We start from the raw sequence: 24,317 nt of genomic DNA on the forward strand, positions 1-24,317 counted from the left end.
TCGTCAGGGGCACTAGGTTTTGGTGCCATCCTGGGTAAGGGTTGGTGCGGGCAGGCGTGGCCGGCTGAATGGCGGGCGGAGGGGATCACCAGGTACATTACGGTTCTGGAGTTGTTCCCGATAGTGGTGGCATTCAAGCTCTGGCCTGAGCAAATGCGAGACAAAAAGGTGATGGTTTGGTCTGACAAATTAGCAGTGGTGCAAATTATCAACCAAGGAACATGCAAGAACTGTAGGGCACTGCGGTTACTCAGGGAGCTTACAAAGTGCTTGCTGCAGTTGAACGCAGAGGTCAGGGTACGACATATCCCCGGGGTTAAGAATGTGGCCGCTGATTCTCTTTCTCGTTTACAGTGGGGAAAGTTTCGGGAACATCACCCAGAGGCAAGCACAAGGATGACCCCCTTTCCAGGCTCAATGGTGGGGATTGGTTGGGGAGATCTGAGCGCATTGATCGACACGTCACTCGCACCAGGCACAATGCGAAGATATAAAGGGTGCTGGGAGCAATTCATGGCCTTTCAAAGCAACATCTTGCCTGAGAGTGAGAAAGAAAGGCCAGTGCGGGCCTTTGTGGGATGGTGTTGGCAACAAGGAAGGTCCAGGTCTTGGGCGGCTTATCACCTAGCAGCTGTGGCGCATTTTTATAAATTGGGGGCAAGCCTGATCCTACCAAAGAACATTACATTGTTATGGCAATGAGGGGCTGGGCCAAGCAGGCGACAGTTAAACCCGACGAGAGGCGGCCCATAGATGTGGTGAAGTTGCACGAATTAATCAGGAGCTTGGTGGTGGTGTGTAGGGATGAGTATGAAAAAGCATTGTTCGCAGCGGCCTTCTCACTGGCATTTTTTGGGGCCTTAAGGTTGAGCGAGCTGGTGCCTGCCAACAAGAAAGGTAAAGGTGCAAGTTACCTTAGGAACTGTGATATAGGGGTACGAGGAGAGCGTTTATACGTATTTCTGAGGAGATCCAAGACCGATCAGACGGGGAAAGGCAGAAGCATTGTGTTAGGGGGTACCCGGGACAGTCCAGTTTGTCCAGTAGGATGCGTAAGCAAGTATTTGAGTTATAGAATTCACACGGGGGACGTAGCTCCTTTTCTAGTACATAACGATGGTTCAGCCTTGAGTCTGTTTCAGTTTAAAAAGGTGTTGGACATGACGGTGGCGGAGGCAGGGTTCTCGAAAGGAGTTTATGGGACGCATTCCTTCAGGTTAGGGGCAGCCACATCGGCAGCAGGGATGGGCCTGGGAGCAGAGGCAATCAAGCAGATTGGGGGCTGGAGGTCCGGTTGTTTTAAGCGGTATGTCAGGCCTGAAAAAATGTAAGTCTAACGGTTCCTCCCTCCTATCTCTTCGCAGTAGCATCAAAGAAGGGAAGGCGACAGTCTGCCTGCGTGGTGGGCCATTCCTTTGTGTCAAGGGCCAGGGCAAGCTGGACAGCCAAGCAGGAGGTGTTGACCGCAGGGGAATACAAGGTGCAGTGGCACGGAGTGCCGGGTATGAAATGGGCACAGCTACAGGGGCACATGCGCAGACTCCTGAAAGAACATCGGAGACCCGATGTGTTGGTGGTACACCTCGGGGGCAATGACTTGGCTGGTCTGGGGAGGGAGATCTTGCTCAAGGAGATGATATCATCCTTACAGGAGCTATCGGCGGTAATGGGAGAAACTGAAATCGTATGGTCAGAACTAATTTCGAATGGAGGGGAGCTGGGAGTCAGGCAGCCGTGGAGAATTCAAGAAGGAAGTTGAATTGGGCCATGGCTAAGTTTTGCAAAGGGAGAGGCTTTCAGTATATCAGACATGGTTTGATCAACCTGAAAAAACAGGGAGTACTACTTGAAGGACGGAGTGCATTTGTCGGAGCAAGGAATGGATTTGTTTTTCTGGAATATCTGCACAAAATTACTGGAGTTATAAGCCGGGAAAGGGGGGAGCCACGGTGGGCGGTAACCCACCTTTGGCTTGGCGGGTTGTGGCAACCTATGATAAGACAAAGACTCCGAATGAGCCATTGCTAAACCGGAAGGGGCTTCGCCCATTCTAGACAGCGTCTCCTGGGAGCCTAAACGGCGGGGGTGTCTGGCGGTAGCAATTGGGGCTCAACTTCCCCCCAACAAACGGCGCTCCCCCAGTCCGCAAAGACCTGCAGGGGCAGGCAGTTTCTCAGGCTCGAAGGCCTTGGGGGAGTTGTGCCTGCAATCAACATGGAGGTAAAGGGGGAAGCAGGACGAGGAGCAGTCGCCACACCTTTTGGATCTAATTTTTAATACCTGTTTGCAGTGGTTATGTATATGTAAAAATAAATCTGCGGCCTTGTTATGCCAAAACAAAAGAAATGTCTCATGAAGCACCTTACTGGAGGGGAAACGAAAGGGGCTGACAAAATGAGTAATGTTGGATACAAACGGCATAGCTAATGGACAAATGCCCAGGTTATGGGTAATCACTACCAAAAATGGGGAGCGGGGGTTTCGGGGGTGTTCCGAGCTCACCATGTTTGGTAGTGATGGCCTTTGGGGGTAGCAGGGGTGTCCCCCGCCTCCAAAGGTTTGGACCAAAATAAATAAATAAATAAATAAATGCGGTCCCTGCGTGTCAGATCCGACCCACGTAGGAGGGATGGACCCGACGCCGCAGGGTGAGAAGACGGGCAGTCGCCGAAAACGTAAGTATGGGGTGGGTGGTGGTCTATGGGGGCACTACCAAAAGGGAAGTTTACCTTTTGGCTTCCACCCTCCACATTTGTTAATTGACCATACAGGTATCCTGCAGCTCGGATGTCTAGCGAGACGTGCGAAAGCACAGGACATCCGCCCGGAAGCCAACCGCCTCTACAATGCATCCAGCACGGCACCCGATGCGGCACGTGATGCTATAACCCCCCCCTCCCCCCACATGCTTTGCCTGCCAAATAAATGGCCTCTCTGAAAAACATTCGGAGGCGCTTTTGCCGCAGAGAACCGCGGCATCTGCTCTCTGGATCGACCCTGCTCCTCAGGCAAGGTAGGAAGAAGCATCCTGCACCAGAAGGAGTGCAATTGCCCTGGCGCGACCAGCGGCATGACTGCAAAAAAGGGGCTAGTCCTCCAAGGAACCTGCAGAGTACCTATGCTAAAATTACCTCCATGCAGTGGTGGCAATGGAAAAAAGTTGGTGGGGGATCCACAAGGGCCGGGGTGTGGCGAGGGTGGAGTTTGGGGGGTGGGAGCGGTGTCCGAGGGTTCACAGTTTTTATCGGGGCGGAGCTGGCAGTTGACCTCCGGTCAAAGGAAATGTCCAACATAATAGTTTAAAACAGCAATATCTTTTATTTATTTATTTATTGTGATATAGTTTAAATTATAAACTTTACACAAAATATAATATAAATATCATATTAATAACAGCATAGTCTAAAAGCTCATATCGTAAAAACTTAGTATATCCAGAAAAGAGAAATTGGAATATGAATATAAAATAAGAATAAGAAAAATCATCTTGATAGATCTAATGTACACCACACAATTATCTATAGAATAGATATTAGGATACAATTATTCAATCAATACAATTACTTAAAGTGTTATCTCCAGTCTAACCTCAATCCTCAGCCAAATGGTATAACAGAGCTGTCAACAAACGCATACTGTTGGAATTAATGCAGTAGTTCCAGAAAAGGTCATCCTTTTACTCAAAACAGCAATATCAGACATTCTGGCACAAAATAAATAAATGGCCGCGTGCAACTGTGGGCCACTTTTGCATTGGAGCCGAGGCAAGTTTATGCCCCAGTCCAACCCTGGCAGCCAGTATGCAGATGCATAACATGTGCCCACACCATCACTCGCAAACCACACTTTTACTCCGTGCACGAACCAAAACAAGACAAATGACACAGGGTCACCGGAGTCAGCACACATTAAAACCTGGCCTCTAAAAAAAAGCAGCACATCACAATCTATAACGTATCGGATTTGCTGCATTTTAGAGAGGTCAGATTTGCATGTGTGCTGGCTCCGTGTGTCTCTCTGGTGTTTATTCTTAGTTAGTTATACTTATTTGTATAACCAACTAAGAACAAACACCAGAGAGACAAAGGAAACGGGTGCACAATGAAAATTAAAGCACCCGAGGGGAAGAGTACAAAATAACAAAAATGCTCTGGGCAGTGTGCACGGTCTGCTTGCACCGTGGGGCAGATTAGACTCGAGTTTACACCGAGGGGCAGATTAGACTCCGAGCCCACCAGGGGGAGGGGGGGGGGGGGGGGTCAGAGATCTAATCTGCCCAGTGCGAGCAGAGCACTGTGCACAAAGAGTACAGGTCAGACTGGATCGTGGGCTCGGTAATTTATTTATATTATTTTTTTTTTAAGTAACCCAGCGCGAACTGACTCTGGTCGGATCCCGAGATCCGGCTACACATCTGGTGCCGGATCTCGGATCCGGCGAGAGCAGTCCCAATGACCAGTGCTGCCTACACGTACTCCTGCAATGGGACCTTGTCCGCTGTCTCCTCCTTGGAACCAGCACAAGGTTTCTGGCTTGAGCCCCCTCACCCCCACCAGAGTGCACATATTCCAGTTCCAATTAGCTCTTCCGGTGGCAAGCCGGCCTCTCTCTGGGTTTCCCCGAGGCATGACGTCTGCACTCCATCGAGCACTGGACTTGCAGGTCAGCCCCTGGGAAATCTCAGTTTTGACGGTCATGACAGGTTCCCAAGCACCACATGCAACTGTCATGGGTGTCTCTGGTGGACATCGTTCTGTGCCACTTGCTGAAGGCCTTAACACCTGAAAGCTCTTTGCAGATTTGTAACGATTTTTTGAGAAGCCCAAACTAATTAAACAAGCATTGGCAATGCCAACAGTTTTGGGTAGGCATGGGAAAGGCATTTGCCAGGCACTACCATAGTGGTATTAACGGGCCATAGATGGTAGCAGCTGTGAAATGGTGCAAATACATGGGGATATACAGGCTTTGCAAATGCCTAATACTTATACATATTTCAAAACTGTTGGCTTTACCAATGCTAGTTTTTAACAGGACTTCATCGAATGACATGCATAGTGCCTATAAATCAAGTGGCTGAAGGCAGACCTGGTTAAGACATTATTATTACACCAGTGGTACGTTTACCACTCCAATTAAGTCAAACTCGCTGAAGACTGCTTTGAAAAAACACTGCAAGGCACTTCGAGAACAATGTTTGATGTAAAGGCTTGATAACATTAGCTAAAAGATCGCAGGGGGATGTGTTTTGGGCAGGGGGTGAGGGGGTGCAGGAAGTGGGTGGGAATTGCCAAAGGGATTAGCATGGGCAGTCAATGAGTGGGTAAACACCTAAACAATACCTACAAGCATCGTGTCCCTCCTCATATGCCATTTCTCCCTAGCTGTACACTAATGCACTAGTTTCGGCTTATAGCACCACCCGTTAGGGAGATTTATCCGTTTTATGCTTAATCCCCCATCTAGTGAGAACCCTGAGCACTTTTCGCTGGACTTCTGGACCTTTTTCTTTCCATCCTGAATGAGGGAAGGCTTTTTCCCCTGCATTCATTCTTATGGGCTCTGACGTTTGGAACTCTGTTCTCAGTGAGTTATCTTTTCTGTGGAGTCTGCTTCCCTCCATATCTCTTAAGGCATCTGCGTTTAACTTTTGCAGCACTCAGCACACTATGTGCAGAGTTGGAGAGGACACCCTTGGGTCCTCCTTTGAGATTATTTGACTATCCTTAAGAACTGCTGTTCTTAAGGATAGAGAACTTTGTGTCCCTCCTAAAACTTTATCCTATGAGAAATTAGCACACACCACCCTATGTGGAGTAGTACCTAGTTATCCTCCTTCTCTCTGCTCCTGTGATGTTTTGGTCGCATAGACAACCCTATAGTTATGGCTGGTGGCAGTGGACGTGTTCTACCAACTATTGTGCTATTTTCTACCGCAGACTATTCACAGTCTCGGTTGTGCACAATAGGGCCACCTATGTTATAACATGGTGGCTCCTTTCTTTTTTCACCATTTCTAATGTGGTTGTTCTTTGTTAGCCCTTCTACCATTCTGGGAGAGGAAGGTCTGAATGTGTGTTTTTCCTTTGGTGGGACCCCTTGGGTGTTCCCGCCTATGCTCCAGTGAGTCTGTGAGGACAGGAAGCACGGGAAGAGTTAAGCACTCCCCTGCCTTTTCTCTGTTAGAGTTCCCACTGCGGTGTGGGGGGCTGGCTGTCATGATTGAACAGCCACCCGCCCCTTTCTGTAAACGGCTGAGAGAGTTTGCAGAGGAGAGTGGAAAAACTGAATAAAGGGTGAGGTTCCAGACCGAGGAATCCGGAGACCGGGTCTGTCGCTGCTGTACAGGAGAGAATCGAGCAGAATTAACTTCTTGTAACCTAATGTACTGTGGGGCTAAAGGTAGAACTTTACTTGAGCCGAAGAGTCGCTCCAGTGTGACCGGAGTGTGTGAATTGGCATTTGGGAGTTCACCCATACTTCTGGTCCAGGCTTGTTAGTTTGTGTCCTTTGGGGAGTCCTTTGCAGGCCCTCCTGCCCCTGACTTGTGGAACTTTGCTTATTCTGCTACTTCGTAAAGATTTTGGCTCCACTCCTACACTGACTTTTCATATAGATAGGGAATGCACTTTAAAAGCATTAGAAGCTCAGAAAAGTGTCTCTAGAAAGTTAAGATTTGCTACTGTGTGTATAACCAACCTTTTTCCTTCCAAAATACTTTATCTGATGTGGTTTTGCTAACTAAATACAATTACAGTATCTGTAAAGCAACAAGAGTGTGCAGTAGTACCAGTAATACAGTAGACATGTCAATATGGAAAAACAAACAATTGTAACCACAAGCAACTACTATTGAGGTAATCACCTCTGAAAAGTATTTTTAAGAATTCCTGTGTGTTGGTTACTGAAATAAGTATTTACCTTCCTTGTGTAAATAATAATAAATGTCTATTTTTAATATAACATTTACTGTGTAAGAGTTTCTTTGGACTATTGTAGTTACTGGCTTCTATGTACTTACCTACAAATCACATCTTACTCATTCATATAACAAGCCTGGCTGCTATGCCATTCTACCAAGATCCTTTGGGTAGTACAGACTTATACTAAGAGTTGGGGGCGTGTATGCCAAGGAATAGTTTTATGAAGTCTTACCTCAAGTGAACTTTAGGAAAACTCCCCCAACACCACACACTAGCCATAACTAAAACTTGTGCAATCTTTGGAGTTGTGCTGTGCAAAAGGCAGTCAACGTTCTCTGAGATCCCAATCTGCAGGCTGGGAATTTCAAAGATAATGGAAAGCATATTTAAAAACTCCAGGACCACAAAGCAACCATGGCAACAGAGGAACACAGGATGGATACTAGCAGGTAATAGTGGTACAAACGGGAAGTTTAAGAAGTTCTTAAAAGTGTGTCCATACGAACCAATGAGGACAAAGTCGACAGTTCTCTGGTGGTCATATTGACAAAACAGTTGAGCATTAGTTACAGTCCATAGGTGTGAGGTAGACAGCAATCTGAGAGCAGCCCCTTTTCTTTTTGCACCTTTCCCATGGGACCCCCGTCTTTTTCCTAATTTTCCAAGCCTGTCCTGACTTTTTGAGGTCAGTAAAGCCTTCTGCTTTATTTCCATTTCCTGTTTTGATAATTCTTATGGGGTAACAGACTAGTCCTTCAGACTGTCATTAGGTACTGAGAGACTTCGTCCCCGTTTTGGAAATTTTGTATTTTTACAATTGCATACCTCACCTTACAGTGAAGTGCAGTTGGGATACGTTGTATCTTTATAACTGTTTACCTACTGGCTTTTTTCTTTTGTTGACAAAGTTCCTAAATGAAGCTGGTGGAAGCTGTGAGATTTCTACAATTTTTTTTGATTTTTTTAATGCACTTTTGCATTTACCGGAAATGGTTCTAAAGGTGGCTTGCACACTAAAATGGCAGTGCCATGAGATTTTCGCTTATTCTTTGGCGATTTTGTGATTTAGCCTTCCTGCCTTCTCTGGTCAGGAAATGCCATTTATGGTAACCCTTTAACCCAGGGAAAACTGTTGCTTTCACGGGCAAGTGGAATTTGGATCTGTGAGACAGGGTGCCTGGACTGTCTGGCCCCAGTCCTCATCCTCTGGCCCCGTCTCTTGCTTGATGTGATGACCAGTGTTTGTCCAGGGTGGGATAACCCTGGGTTGTTTGAATGTTGCAGAGCCTTACTATTGGTGGGCTTGGGCTAGCTCCCAGCCTGAATCTTGGCTAAAAGGCAGGCTCCTACAGGTATTCGAGAGATCATCGTTGGAGCCAAGATTTCAACAAAGAAGAGCAGCCCGCTGATGACCCGAGAACGACTCCTACAGCTGACCAGCATCGACTCCAGCGATTGGCCAGATGAAGCCCTGCTTCTCTGCCTGATCTCAAAAGACCCTCAATGGTGCTTCAACCCTTGAACCGTTGGGAACAACCCATCTCAACCCCCTGCTCGAGGATCCGTACCTTGAAATGACCCTGGACCACCTGGTGGACCGATCAGCTTCAACCTGGGCTACCTTGCTTCAGCCGTCGCAGTTCTGAACATAGCCTTGGAACTTTACTGATCCTCAGCTTGTGCAACACGTCTCCTGCCTTGCGATGTCAGATGTCTCACTCCAAATGGAAGCTGTGCTGGGGCTGCTTCTGTGTCCACAGCAGTAAGATCGCCGCCTGACCGTGGTGATCTTCACTGGAACCATCCTTCTACAATCCCATGACATGTCCTAAAGGTTCTGCACCACAGAAGTCTGCAACTTTTCTTCACTTGGGGTCTTCTTATGGAAGCAGACGGGAACAGTTTGCTGTGCAACACAACCAACTCCTGACATGAAAAGTGACCGCTGCACCAGCAACCCCTAGGTCTTCCCCACCTGAACCAAGCGCAGAAGATTGTAGATTGTGTCCCCAACGGATTCCAGAAGACCTACAGTGGTATCTGGAAGAATTTGAGTCCGGGGTTAACTTTTTGTCCACCCCTTGTCCTCCATAGGGTAACGTGTGTGAAGCCCTTGGCCCTGACCCCCTCCGGCCTGGCCTCTGGTTGTCAAACCTGGGATAAGGATACTTTCCTGAGTCTCTCCTAGTAAAAAGGATAGAGTGGTGTACTTACCGGATTTCAGGAAAATACTTATCTAACTTTTAAAAACTTTACTAAGCACCACCACAAGCACACTGCATCATTTCGACTTGGAATCACCTGAAGAAGTTATATTCTGGAACTTGTGCCTTTTGGGCACAAGGACCCATATCAAGTTAGGGTTGGATTTCCTATAAGTGAGGGAAGCTGCTCTTGTGTTAGTGCTTCTTATTTTCTCCTTGCATCCAGCTACTCATGTGTAATGCACTGGTAACTCATTCATAAGCAATTCTATTTCTAAGGTGAATGTGCTATGAATGGTTATCAATGACAATACACCTGTGATAATTATATGCTTAGTGTGTACCTAAAGGCCTAATAAATAACTTCATTTTAATCTACTCACTGTCCAACTTAAAATAATATGAAGTGTTGCTCTGTGTGGACTCATTGTAGCCCTATACCACTCTCACTAAGCTTTGACTGTTCGCTCACCCACCTTGATTTAGGCCAACCTCTCAGTGTCTTCCTTGTTTACCACAACTAGAGTGGCCTCCCACAATCCCCCCCGCCCGTCCTCCCACAGTGGCTGATTTTGGAAATCCATCTTAACACCAGCAAAATAGCCCAGAATGCAGTTTGCATCAGAAGGAGCCAGAGAAGAAATACTGCTGTGGTCAGGAAGGTACAGAAAACACTGCACCCAGAAGTCACAGAACCTGAAGGCAACAATAAACAACAGGAAGTGAGTCACAGGACATGGGCAACGCCCCAAAGACTGAACACTGCTACATATTCGTCCCAGGAAGTGGGGTGTAAAGGTCACCTCAAATGTCAGGATTGGATTGCCCATGGCTTAACACAATGATTCAGTTTGAAGTGTCCCAGAAGCTGCTGGGATCAGAACCGCAGGAACAGTGACTAACAGGACCGATTCCAGGCGACCCTCAATGAGAATGGCATGGCAGCAGCAGCTGTGTCGGGGAGCAGAGGAGTGACTCTGCCCAGCAGGTCACAGGCAATTCAAGTGGGAACAAAAGACACAGCACAGAGAGCATGAGTGGTCAATGAGGAGAACATTTAGGAGAGCGAGTCCAGAGTGCCATGACGGAGTACAAAGATTTGTGGGGTAGCAGCAAAGGCCACTTGCTTTCAGCACAACAGATGCTACTTATTTCTTAGTCAATGCAGAGGAAGCAGGAACTTTAAACAAGGCACACATTCGGCTGCAGTGAAGGTGGTTCCAGCTATTCCCATCAGATCAGAGGGAAGAGGCGCTTGACAAAGGATTCTCTCGATTGAGAGGAGCAGTGCTTTACCTTTGAAAGATGTGGAGGAAGTAGCACAGGTCCATATAGCAATGACCTTCAGTACAGAATTTTTGACTTGAGCTACAAGTTCGTGACACAAACTAGGATCTGAGAAAAGGCTTGCGATCCCCATAAAGAAAGAAACACACAGGACTAAGTTTATCCTAGCCCTCAAATCAGCATCCAAGCACCATAACGATTGTGTGGCCATCCAATCATGACAAGTCAGCCAAAACCTAGTGGGCATTAACTCTGATGTAGATGGGAGATGTCGAGGAAACACTTAACCAGTCAGATGTGGCTGCAACACACGTGCAAAGGAATGCCTTGGCAACCACTGTAGACGGCCCAAGTAAGCGCAACAGCCATTTTGCTGATTCCACATGGTCAAACCACAAAAGAAAGAACGTACACTAAAATGGCCTAGGTGTAGGATTTCAAAAACGTATTTCTAACCATTACCCAGGATGGCGAAGCCAAAAACAAAGCATGCACCTGGGTTCTAGCCATGCCAACACACTTTCAAGAGGTTCAGCTGAAATCCCTCTGGCACAGCAACATAAAACTACAGCAAAAAGTCAAGGTGGCGAACAGGGTCAGTAGGTGAGTCAAAAATAATTCTGATCAATATAGAAGGCTATTTAACCGCAACCTGAACTGTCTGGACTGAAAGCGTTTCCTAAATAAAATAAAACTAGGAGAAAATATCATGTACCCTGCAAGTCAGTAGCTACCATTTTCAATAGCTAGAGAAAGAACAGCTCTCCCCCAAACAGAAATTGTCTCCAGCGGTTGAGCAATGACCTGCCTATTAAAGCCAGGAAGACTTTCTAACTTGAAATAGTTAGAAAGAACCAATCCACTAAAGAATAGGACTGTGATTCTCTGGCTTTAATAAACTGAAGTGATTTTTTGAAAGAAAATGTATATTTATTTTAAATACATTTCTTTGAAGAAAAATGCATTTTCTGTTAACAGTTTATGGTATATTGGTTTCTGGACCAAGAACATGGAATGCCAAACCCTCTCATTTCAAATAATGCTCTGTGCGCCACAGACCTGCCTTAACCCATGCCTTTATTTAACAGAAGTAGAGATTCACATTAATGGGATACTGATGAATACCAAGATACAGAGTACACAACCATGAGATGCCTTACCTCTAATTCATAGGCATCTTTTCCCTGCGTCAGAGGTGATCCAGCACCCTCTCCCCCGCCATCACTGCTCAGTAGCATGCGCAATCGGGTAAATTCCGCAGCCAGGCGGTTATTTAACTCCTGCAGAAGACAGAAAATGTGAAACGTATTTAGCACAGGAGATGAAAAGAATGGCGCCTGAAAAACAATAACGAAGTGACGTATTGAAATTCTGCTGCTTTACATGAAATATGGTAGTTTTGAGCAAAAAGTTTTAGTACTCATTTGAAAGAGAAAACTAAATGCCCTTTGTCTCCAAGTTCAAATGCATTTTACAAAAACAATCAGAGTTATCAACATGTTTCAGGGCCGGATCCAGTTTTATTACTTCAGTAAATCCACACCTTAAATGAGTTGAAAGTCAGTTAGCCATTGTATAAATACTAATATATATATGACTTTAACATTACCGCAGAATAAGAAAAATAGCGATCGCAACAAACACTACACCCATCCTTCCGAAATAGTGAGAACCTTGGACACAACTGATTATTTTATAGCTGGAGCGCTTCCAAAAAAAAGGTATGTGGAAAATGTCAGTTGGAGAATTGGTGAAGAAAATGTAGTTGAACTGTTAGGGAGAATTCTCAGAAATGTGCTAATTCCTCTCTATCTTAAGAGACCCCCAACTCTTTTGCTGGACTTTAGGACACTTCATTTTTTACTTGGAGAGAGTGAGACCTTCTTTCCGCTCTCTCATGTATTTTTCTGTGATTTGAACAAACTCTGTTTCTTTTGGTTTTGGAGTCTGCCAAACTCCATAGGCATCATCTTTTACATTGTGGCACACAGCACCTTCAGCACAGTGGCACAGGCAAGTCTTTCAGATTTCCCATAGGTTTAAATACTCTCTCTTGGATAAACTACTGTTTCCAAGCGCAGTGAAGTGAAATTGACTTTACTTACATTTGTAACTTTCTAGACCCAGCACACACACACTTACAATAGGGTGATGGAGGGGTTACTTAGTATCCCCTTTGTCTAGTTTCTCATTTAACATTTTTATGTTAACCTTTCTACAATTAATGGCTGGTGGCAGTGGTTTACTTTTAACTACCGTTGTGTGTTTTTACTGCGTTGCTGCATTCGCAGGCAAAATGGCCCGGTCTTCTTTTTTTGCCATTTCTTGCTGGAAAGGTCCTTCTTGAGATTTACATTGCGTGCCAAACCAGGTTTGGTCCATTTGTTCGTTTTGTCTTTGGTGGGATTCACAAGTGAAGCCCGCCTCTGGTTCCAGGGTGTCTGGCAGGGGCAGGAAGTGAGGAAGGTGACCAAAAATCTGTCTGCTTAATCCCCTTGGTTACAGGAATGCACCGAAAGGTGATTGGCCGGCTGTCTGGCAAGAACAGCCACCCTGCTATATGATTGACAGCTAGGCAGGAATGAATGGGAGAAACCTGCATAAAAGGCAAGGCTTTTTGGCTTGGAAGGCAGAGTCGACCACTGGACAAAGGAATCTGAAGAAGAACTTGCAAGAGACACCTGCTGCAACTCCTGGACCATTGGTTTGCCCGGTGAAGCCCTGCTGCTGTGCTGAAGCTCTGAATTCACCTTGATCAGAGAAGACCTGCAAGGACGACTTCTCCCCTCGAGTTGGTGGGACCAATCAACCCCAAAGTGAACCCGTCTGGACATCCTCTCAAAGGTGGCTGTACCTCCACTGCTGCTGCTGTAACCAAAGTGCCAGGGAGAGGAACACCAGGCTGGATGCTTCACTTTTAAGTCAGACCCAAGCTCCAAGAAGATCCTCCGGACTCCTAGGAAGCAGGACTGACCAAGCCTGAGCCACCTCAACAGAGTGCTGGACCCCACATGCGAGGAAAGTCCAAAGTGGTAGCCGAGAACCGTGGTGGTGCTATTTGCTGAGACGCGAGTAGCTGAAACCATGACTTTTGTCCAATTGACATTGGCTGGCCTGGCTCCCTGAATGACTCTTCTTCCCTCTGACTGTGTTTTACCTTCCTTCTAGGAAAGGGTTAACTTACTTTGCATTGGGGGTTCAAAAGTACTTAACTGCTTCAGAATATTTGTGTGATATCTGGTTTTATAATGACAACCCTTTTCTTTTGACACCAAACTCAGTATTGCTCTAAATGTACCAGTGATATATTAATGTCCACGGTGTCCTAGCTATTTAAGTCACCTGAGGGTGTAGGAAGTGTCTGTGTGCCATCCCAAATGGGTACTTGCTGATTTAGAGAAACTAAGTGTGTATTTTGGAGTGTATTTGTGTTACTGTTATATGGCCCCTTCTGAAGAAGGCTTATTCAAACTGACGGTTAAATAAATTAATAATTGTTTAAACAAGAGACCTTGAGTGTAAGTGTTTATTTTGATACTTGTCTTTGTAAATCTCTCTGTAACAATGTTTCTGCTCACATTGACCCCTCTTGAGATAAGCATGGCTGCTCAGCCACACTACCAATTGGTGTAGTACAGACTTATACCGTAGGTTGGGTTCCTATTGCCAGGAGGTCAAGATTATTGTAGTGCACCTAAAGGGTGCTGCAACAAATCTGGTCTAACATGAACGTTATCAGGGTATCAATCTTGCAATAATCACTCCAACCAAACCCCAAGGTGTTGGGAAGGCATATGCCATGGGCGAGCAGAAGATAGTTAGGAAAGATTGTTTTTTCTGCTTTGCCCTCATAGATTTATATGGAACACTGTTCTTATTGCCTTGTTTTGACTGATGACCTGACTTTCTGGAGTTAAGTAAAGCCTTCTGCTTTACTTCCCTTGTCATTTTGCTCATTCTTATGGGGAAAGTGATCTGTCCCTAAGACTAAGACAACTGCAATCTCACTAAGCGATCAGCACGACAAATGGTTTGCTGTTTTTCAGTCTGGTCAGCCTTTTAGAGGCAATACTGAAAGTTCTACATATAATTGTCCAACAAGTGACTGTCTGTTTCCTATGCCAAGCTTAAACATAGGTGGGCAACAGGCTTAGCGGAGATGGACATGCAACCGCCTCTGCCTAAAACATACAAGCCTTCAGTAGGTTTGCAAATGCCATGCATGACACTACCCCATCCCTTCATGCCTCTGAGAGAAGAAGCCCAGCAACATTTCTTTCTCTTTTAGCTCCCCTGTAGTTATAGTTAAGTTGCCCAACCCATAGGAAGAGCACTTTTTGGGCGACTTAAAATTTTGCCCCCCTTTGACGAATCCTCACCAAAATAGAATATATTCCCCCTCGGATTGATTCTGTGAAGTACTGTGAGGTTTCATTCAGGGGGGGAAAGTTATAGGGGGTGTCGCAAAATGTGTGGTTTTCTTCAGACGCTATGGCAAGAAATGTTTGCTCAGGTCTACACGTCTACAGCCCAACCCGCTGGATGGATTTTCACCAAATGTGCGGCAGGAGGGGCAGCTTCATCCCGAAAGCGTGCTTCTGTAAATTTGGTGTAAATCCATCCAGTATTTGTTTTTAAACTGCCAAAAAGTAGGTTCACTTACCCACTTCCCAACTTGGCCCACGGACAGTCATCCGATTGGTCCAGGGGCCATGGTGATGTCCACTGATATCGGACACGCCCGCTGATTGGATAGTGAAAAGCATGAGGTGCGTTCTATGTTTGAAATGGTCACCATGTCGGATCCGCGGACAGCGTCATTGTCCGCGGACAGCAAAGTACAAACATATTAAAAAACACAACATTGCACTTGTCAAACTAATGAAACAATCTCAGGGGAGGTGAGGGGTGATGAGGATGCGATGGGATATGACCATAAAAAGCCAAAACATGGGTGTTGTTCATCTCCGAAGTCCTCGAACAGTCCGGATGTTCGGGGGCAGACCTGTGATATTCGTGAACATTTCAGATGTCCATACATATTTCTGCATTACAGGATTGGTAGTAAGCATTTTATGGACGGCTTTTACGTTTGGTGCCACTCAATGAAACTGCATGAAATCTTGCAAAGTCATGTTGGACCCGACCTTGAATGGTTCTGCAAAGTTTGATGCTGTTTCGCCTTTTCAACTTTCCTGTAACACAGTGCACCCTCAGGTAGTAGCATGTTGTGGGCGCGCTTCCACCCCCCCAGGCCAACTTGGCCGCTGTGTTACACTGGAGATAGCCCCCCTACATTCCTTGATGCCCTGTACCCCCCCCTAGCCGGAACGCTGTACTTCCCTTGTACCTCCCTCACTGCAACATGTGTCTGTACATTCCAGCATTGATACTCTGATGACTGTCAGCCGACCTTGGTCTTGTTGTCTCCCGACTGCAACTCAAACTCTTGTGTGTTTTATACCAATGCACCCTCCACTTTGTACTGCATTGTGTGCCCTCTGGGTTATATTCGAACCTGGGTGTGTTTTGTTTTACAACCCTGCACTTTTCACCTTGTACTGCATGTGTGTGCCTATCGCTATTCTTCTCAATCTCGCTTTCCTGTCCATCCCTCTTCCCTCTCCCCCCTCCTCCCCCTCCTGCCCCACTGTCACAGCACTTGCACTCTCTGAAAAGGCGGCAAGCCTGGTACGACAGTTTCTCTGTTTTGTGTTCCATCCCCTTGTTTAGTACTCTTGTCTCTGTGTAATCACTATCCTCCTGTCTTTGTCCCCACCCCCTTCCTATCTTCACCTCTTTCCTTCATTCTATGTCATAGCACTTGCACTCTCTGAAATGGCATAGCAGGATAGTTTTGTTCCATATTTTGTTTGTTTGCATTGTATAACAGCCACATGATGTTCACGTGTCCGTGCCATTCAAACGCTTATAGCACTTGCCCATTCTGAATGACTGCTGGTTTACTGCATTTTCCCCTTGTTCCCTCCCCTGCCTTGAAGCGCTTTGAAACACTGCTTCTGTGTATAGGTGCTATAAAAATGACCAATAAAATCAAAATAAAAAAGAAGAGGGAGCAAAATTAGATGGGGTGGGGGTGTCCCAAAATATTTGAAAGGTGTAAACATTTGTGCTGTTTGGCAAATCTGAACAAAAGTTTGCAAAAAGATTTTAGACCCAGATTTGAATGTTTTTGAAAAGTTTGGTGGGATTTTGTCAAGAGGGGACAAAATTAGATGTGTCTCAACATTTTTAGATGGCTTATAACTGTTGCCATTTGACGAATCTGCAGAAAAGTTAGCAGAACGATTATAGACCCAACCTTGAATGTTCGTGCAAAGTCTGAAAGAATTTTGTCAAGATATGGCTAAGTTATATGACCATTTTTTTGTACGTACATTTAGAAAATTTCAAAAAACAAAGAAAATTGATGGATTTGCTGCAAACTTGTGCAAGGAGCATTGCTAAGGATCCAAAAGCATGGTTTCGCAAATGTGTTAGTGTTTTATTTTTTGAAAAGTGTTATAACATAGGTACAAAAAATAGTTATATACCTTTGTGGTCACTGAGGTATAGCCTGTGGCCACGGGCAGTGTCCAGATTGTCCGGGTCATGGGCAAAGGCCATGAGGGACTGGGTATGGCCCACAGGGACCGGCTATGTGGTAAAGTTTTTCGAAATCGGGATAGGTTTGAATGGGAAATTTGGCTCGTGGGTACAGGTTGAAGTGCTGGATGGGATTGCAGCAAATATGCACAAGGAGGATCAGCAAGAACTTCAAAGCATGGTTTTGTCCTGTGTTTCATTTTTTTGCAAGTGTGAAAATGTAAGTACACAATAAAGTGATATAATTTTGGTGGCTGGGCAATGGGCCTTGCCGTCAGCAAGGAGAAACGTGTACTGTAATTTGCTTATTGGGGCATGAAGCATGGCCAAATCGGTAGGTTTGAATGAGAAAAAATATTGTGCTTGCAGTTACAGCCTGAAGTGGTGGACTAGATTACAACAAACCTGCGAGGAGAGCAGCAGCAAGGAAATACCGTCTTGTCTTTTATTTTTACAAAGTGTAACAATGCAAGTACAAAAACTAATGATATAAATTTGGTGTCTGGTTAGTGGGCCTGGCCATCGGCAAATGCAAATGTGTACTCCGATTTGCTTATTGGGGAATGCAGCATCGCCGAAGTCCATGCCCCATGGGTTTGGAGACTGGCCATGGCTGCAAGCTATGAGCACTGGCCATTGTTCACATTATAAGGGTATAGTGGACACTGAGCTAGGGTGCTGGGTAGGTGCAGTGAATAATAGGGGTGGTTTAATGGGGCTGGAGCCATGGTTGAGCCTTATGTCGTAGGCAATTGAACAATGATTTGCATCTGCAGCATGCGCTGCTGATAACAGACATAAGTATGTGTTGCAAAAAATATGTTTCTTAAAGGAGGTTTATAGTTCTTTGAAATATATGAAAAGCGTAATTATTAATAAAATATACACAGTAATGTAACATCATGAAACATTTTCACTTATAAAAACCTATTAAACTGACAGAATAAAAGAACAATCTTTGTTAAAGGGACGTTACGGTTAAGATGCAACCCAACCTTGGGATTCCTAGCATCTATATCATCACTGAGCCGCCTGTAACTGCACCGAAGAAAATGTCGACATCAATTATGGCGCGGCGCAGTGATCAGATAGATCACTTTCCCACCCCGCAATACTCCAAACCCTACCCCACTTACCTTTACAACGGATCACTTCTGTGTGCGCCGCCGACTCCCTTGTACCCCTGCAGCGTCAATTGCTCCCACCGACAGACACCATCTGGAGCGGTTTCAGAGGAGCTGTCCTTTGCCTTGGGGGCCCTTTGTCCGAGGGAGCTGCAGCAGGCAGTGGGACTGCCCTGGGCAAGAATTTAGTTGGACCTAGTGTCCAATCCGGACCGGGGCTGGAAAGAGGGAGGGAGCAGGAGGTGGAGGCAGGGTGTGGGGATGGGTAGGCAAAGGAACGAGGCCACGGAAGATACACACCCAATTTTACAAGTCAATTACAGTTTAAATGCAGATGAAAGGACAATCCTTTCTTTCTTATTCCTAGCGAGTGAAAGTATCCTGAGGATCTTTGCTCATTCTGCTACTTCGTAAGACTTTGGCTCCACTCCTACACTGACTTTTTCATATAGTTAAGGATTGGACTTTAAAAGCATTAGACGTGCTGAAAAGTGTCTCTAGAACATTAAGACATGCTGCTGTGTGTATAACCAACCTTTTTCCTTTCAAAAGACTATCTCATGTGGTTTTGCTAAGTACAATTACCATTTATCTGTAAAGTAACGCGAGAGAGTGGTAGTACCAATACGGTGGAACTGTCAGTGTCAAACTAATTGCAAGCGTGAGCAACTACTATTGAAGTAATCACCTCTGAAAATTATTTTTAAGAATTCCTGTTGGTTACTGAAATATGTATTTATCTACCTTCCTTGTGTAAATTATAATAAATGTCTTATTTTTAATATAACATTTACTGTGTAAGAGTTTCTTTGGACTATTGTATTTACTGTGTTCGGTGTACTTATCTATAGCTCACATCTTCCTCCTATAATAAGCCTGGCTGCTCTGCAATTCATCCAAGATCCTTTGGGTACTATGCCAAGGGATAGTTTTATGAAGTCTTACCTCAAGTGGACTTTAGGAAAATTCCCTAACAATATTCAATAATAGCTCGCAGCGAATTTGTCCCTCATCCTCAAGGGGGAACCACCCCCTTTGGGACTAGGTAGCTGAGCCCACTACGCAATACATTCCCTAGGGGCCAGGGCAAGCAGAATCTCATTGGGTATGGACCACTCCGAACCCCACTTAGGGGACAAGGAATCCCCAGGTGAAGATTAACACCTCCCTTTAAACAAGAAGTTACACTGTTTATGGGTTATATGGGGACTGACCATGATAATCATGTAATGTACTGGGGTCTTTAACAATGAATGGCTTGGCTGCTCAACCCACGCAGTTGACCTCTGTACCGGAGAGCCAAAACCAATCTGGTTTCTTCTCTTACTTTAGAGAAGAACATAAAAGGACCAAGGGAAGTGCCAGCCTGAGCAAATCTGCGTACAGCAGAAACCTGCACTGTAACACAGGACTGATCGATCCTGGAAGCAGGACCACATTGGATATGTGGTAGGCAGAGGAATCCCAGAGCCTGCAGAATGCTGCCGAGTTCAGGACGGTGGAAAGCCAGTGGGACTCGGGTCCCCTAAAGAGGGAGAACGAGCCGCTGCACACATGGTGCACCAGAGTTCAGGAGCAACAACGCCAATATGAGGAACCAATGCTAGAAAGCAGACCACAGAAGTGCAATTCCACAGTCACCAGAGCCACCGCCTCGTCCGACGAGTAACGCCACAGAAACTGAGGTTTGGCCACTGAAGCTCAGGCTTGCGCCCAGTACGGAGGGGAGGGAAGAGGGGTGTGAAGCCCTGAAGCACTCCATGACTGGGTGGGGATGTTGTACCACACATATGGCCAGTAAGGCCGGATAGCCCAATCCGGGCTGAGAGACCCAGTACCCCAAGATCGGGTGAGAACATTGCACCACGCACACAGCCGGTGCAGCCAAATAGCGCACACCGGGCTGAGAGAACCAAACTCCAAGATGGGTTATGAATATTGCACCACACACATTGCCAATGAGGCTTGATAGTCCACTTGGGGCTACCAGACATAAGAAAGTTAAACACACTATGGAGGGGTGAATCTGAAGCTAAGACCCCACAACGGGTAAGTCACAAGAGAGTCGGTCTGAAGGACCAGATAGCCCAGCCAGGGCATAGAAGCCGAGTGACCCGCGGAGGGAGGAGAATAGCAATAATTTGCGACAGGCAGTAGAACCAGAAGGTCTGGTCTGGAACGAAATAAATACAGAAAGACCCTGGAGAGGTGAGCAAGAAACACCAGTTACACAGCGGTCCAAATCCTGTTGTAGCACAAAAGTGACTGAATTACAAGTATTGCAACAAAAGACTCAACTTTTCGAGTTGAGCAGGACATTGCTGAGGGGGTCAGGAGTCCCCTTCTCTAGAGAATCAGTAAAAAGACAGAATCTGTTTTGAACATTACCAGCAGGCTGAACCCTGAACAAAAAGGAAAGAACTGGAGATAAAATTGGTTCAGAGTCACGCCCAAGCTTGCCCAGGCCAAGATGGGAGTAGACTATTTCCATAGGCCAATGTATGCTTCTTTGTTATTAGTGGTAGGGTCAGTCAGTAGGACAGAATAGCTTTGGGACAGAGGACAAATGTTATTTTGCAAGACATTCTGTTGAGCACCAGTTTGTTATTTTGTAGAATAGGGAACCCTCATCGCAGAAGAAGGGATAAAACAGCAGTTTCTTTACTTCACGAAATCTGAACCAATTCGAAACATGTCTGTCCGGCTGCCACGTCTGAATAACCACATTCTCCTTCATGCTTTCAGTCCTGCTCAAGATTGATTGTCCTTGGGTAGCTGTCCTACTTCCTTTGCACGTGGGGGGAGGGCTCCCTTTCTTCATACAACTTGGCAGGCTTCTTACAATAAGCCTGCAATGGCTTGTGTGTGAGCTGGCAGGAAGTGGGGAGGTAGAAGTCTGCCCTCAAACCACATCCCTCCATGGTGCTTGGTATTTGCTGGGCAGATTCTGGGAGACGGTCTATCTCCACTATTGGACAACCATCTCCAAGTATGAATGTTACAGTGTCCTTATTGTAGGGCTGGGGTCACAACCAGTCCATTTTCAGGACATAAGGAAACCAGCTGGACCCAGGAACCACACAGACCACTGGAGCTGAAGAGATCTGAAGATAACAACTGAGAAGGACTGCTGCAGAAACCAGAATTGGCTCAACCAAGAACACTGCATCGCAAACCTCGACCTTCACACCGACAAGGAAGACCTCTGTGAGGTGCCTTTCCTACCTAAGGCTGGTGGAATCCACAAATCATCTGTCCTTCTGCAGGTTCATTGCCAGTTTTCGGTCGTAGGAGCGTGCACTTTTGCATTTTCTCTGCAAGGCCAGGAACTAGCTGTTCGTCATTGCAAGGACTTCCGTCTATCCAAATGGCTGGAACTCTTTGTAGGCATCCTAAAGACTCTGCTGGGGCTCTGGAAATCTGATGTGCTGCCCTCCAGCAGAAGACGAGCCTGCAGGACGACCGATGTTCAATTGCATCGCTGTAGTTGTGCGCCTCCTGGCCCTGAAGATCTCCATGAGGGTATCTTCTTCATCGCAGAACCAAATCTCTAGATGACCGGTGGTGAACACCCTCGACCAGGACGACCCTGCTCGGCGACATTGTAAGCCTAATTTTCCCCAGTGATTTACTAATCGCCTGGGACAATTTCTAAGTTGTTAGGTGTTCGCGGGCTTGCTATCCCCTATATCTCGTGAACTGTCCCTCCCGACAGGGTTTGCATTAGGTCTGATGTCCTGCTTAGCATAACACTATCCAGGGCTGACCCAGCGCGGTGGTGTCAGGATCAGTACTTCTTTGGGTCCTCCTTAAGAACCCCAGGGATTATTGTATATGGTTAAGAAAAAAACCTTTACAAAGAACATCAATATATATTACATAAAAAAATATAAATTCCCCAAATTCCTAAAATGTACACTGGAGTAATTTTTAAGAAAAAACACATTAAATTCATCAGCATCCCGTTTAAAAGTCAATAAAATCCATATTACGTAAAACCCTCAATAAATTCATCACATTTTTAAAATACAATAAAAATAGAATTCGAAAAAATTACAAATACAAAATGTCATCAAGTCATGAATTGACTAATTGCAGGGAGTTAACAAAAAATGCAGCAACGCCAACCAATCAGAATTTGTTACACCACCGAGGCAGCGTCTCCACAGGTTGTCATCCCCTGACCATTTTATCAAAAATAATAATTTTGAAAGATATTTAATTCTTAGACAGTCAAGCCTACTGCAATACATAATTAGGTGTTTAGTTGTTTCAATACAGTCTTTTACTTTTGATTACTGTTAAGACAGTTTTTCTGAAGTCCAACTAAGGGCTTAGTAAAACCATTCAACGGAGGCAGTACAAGACTCCACTCTTAGTATAAGGCTGTACCACCTGAGTTCATGGTAGCGTAGACAGAGCAGCCAGGCTTATCTTAGGCGGGAGAGAGGGCTGTAGAATCAGTACAAATCAAATTGTAATACAAATGGTCCAAAGAAACACTGAAACACTATCTATGTAAAAATAAAAGGTTTATTTAAATACAAGTAGGCCCAGATAAATCTAGGGGTAATTAAGTACCATCACACATCATATGTAATCACAATTATAAAAACACAACACTATACTTGAAGGTACACAGACCAAAGTAAAAACCTTATTTGGAACACTTAACAGTAGTTCTGGGGAAGTCAAAACCTTTTCATACACATTTAGTATAGGTCACACCTATTCTTGGGGAGTAAAAACCAATGGTTACTTTCACCATTACGTTCCGTAATGCAAGGGTAGTAGGCCCTACCAGTTGTACAGTGACTCTCAGTACAAATCACACAATCAGTCAACTGGACAATATACTTTTTGTGAATAGTGGAACACTTATTCCAGGTACAGTAAAAACCTATAACTACTTTTGTGATAACACACAGTTATGTTAGGTGAGTAAAACCTAAGAATGTAATATTCAATTACAGGTGCTTTTGAGATCAGTGAAACACAGATAGAGATAAGCAATAAATCTTGTAACTTATTTTTGGATGGCACACAGCTAACTCAATGTAAGTAAAACCCATATACTTTAAGCTCACAATGAAGTTCAGGATAGATCTTTCCCAGCTATACAAGTAACTTATGTATGACTTATAAGGGACAGGTGGAACCAAAGGCTCTCTTTGTGTCCATCTACAACAGCACAGGGAAAGCAAGAACCCAAAGTTACACTTTACTGAATGAATCAAAGTTATTCTAGGTAGGTAACAACCTAATGCAGACGTAATCGTATTCTGGACATGCTAACAGCAAGGCAGGGGAAGCAAGACCCAGTCGGGGGACACTCATACAATTATCTTAACAGGACTAATTTGGGGATATCAACAGTTAGAGGATACTCATACAATTATCCTGCAGGAATTATCTGGTGAAACCAACACATTACATTTGGGAAGAGGCACAACCTAATCACAGGTGAGTAATATACCTTCACATCTACTTTCCTTAGAAACCAGTTTGCCCTTCTAATAGAAAGAAAGATGTTAACCATACTTTTGAGAATAATGCATTACACATCAAGGTAAGTAAGAACTTTTGTAACTGTTCACTCAGAGTTACAGTTACCAACCAACTCTTTCAGGTAAATAACTTTTAAACACGTATTTTCTTTTTTAAGCAAAAGGCCCAATCCCTTAAAAGTCTTTCCCTGGTTCTTGGAGCATGAGTGTTCTCAGTGGCAGAAGGGGGTCACTAGGCACTAGTAACCTACAGACAGTGTCAGAATAGGTTCTTTAGTAGCAAACGTCTTTAGGAAGACTGGGTAAACAGGTGAGTACTTTACTTCTAGGTTTAGAAGATGGTCCAGGGGCTTTGCAGAAGATACCCTAGCAGGATTCTAGCAGTGGGACTAGGTGCACTGGATGAGAGGCCTCCCCATCACAGAAAACACCCCACAGCTACAACGAAATCCTAAGAGACTTAAGGTAAGTACATATCCAAGGCAACACAGTACCTCAGCATTGAAGAAGATTTTGCAGCAGGAGGACTTCAAGATCTTCAGCCAAAAACCCGGTCAGTGGATTCCTTGTTGTGGTGACTGAAAACAAGACCTCAAAAGGAACTTTGCAGGAGGGATCAATGGAGAAGGCTCTAGGCAAGGTTTTCCTCGCGGTTGAATGCGGTTC

General features: G+C 45.2%; 1 protein-coding gene across 6 annotated transcripts in view; it reads right to left on the reverse strand.

The window, feature by feature from the left end:
- MPRIP (myosin phosphatase Rho interacting protein) overlaps positions 1 to 24,317 on the reverse strand; it is a 1,106,800-nt gene that overhangs the window by 132,085 nt on the left and 950,398 nt on the right. For all 6 annotated transcript variants that reach the window (XM_069645743.1, XM_069645742.1, XM_069645740.1 and 3 more), the window contains one exon: positions 11,575 to 11,694. In XM_069645743.1, the coding sequence (XP_069501844.1) occupies positions 11,575 to 11,694 (120 nt within the window). The remainder of the gene's footprint in view (positions 1 to 11,574; positions 11,695 to 24,317) is intronic.

The sequence above is a fragment of the Ambystoma mexicanum genome, chromosome 2p (assembly GCF_040938575.1).
Source record: "Ambystoma mexicanum isolate Mex_15411 chromosome 2p, UKY_AmexF1_1, whole genome shotgun sequence".
NCBI classification, from domain to species: domain Eukaryota; kingdom Metazoa; phylum Chordata; class Amphibia; order Caudata; family Ambystomatidae; genus Ambystoma; species Ambystoma mexicanum.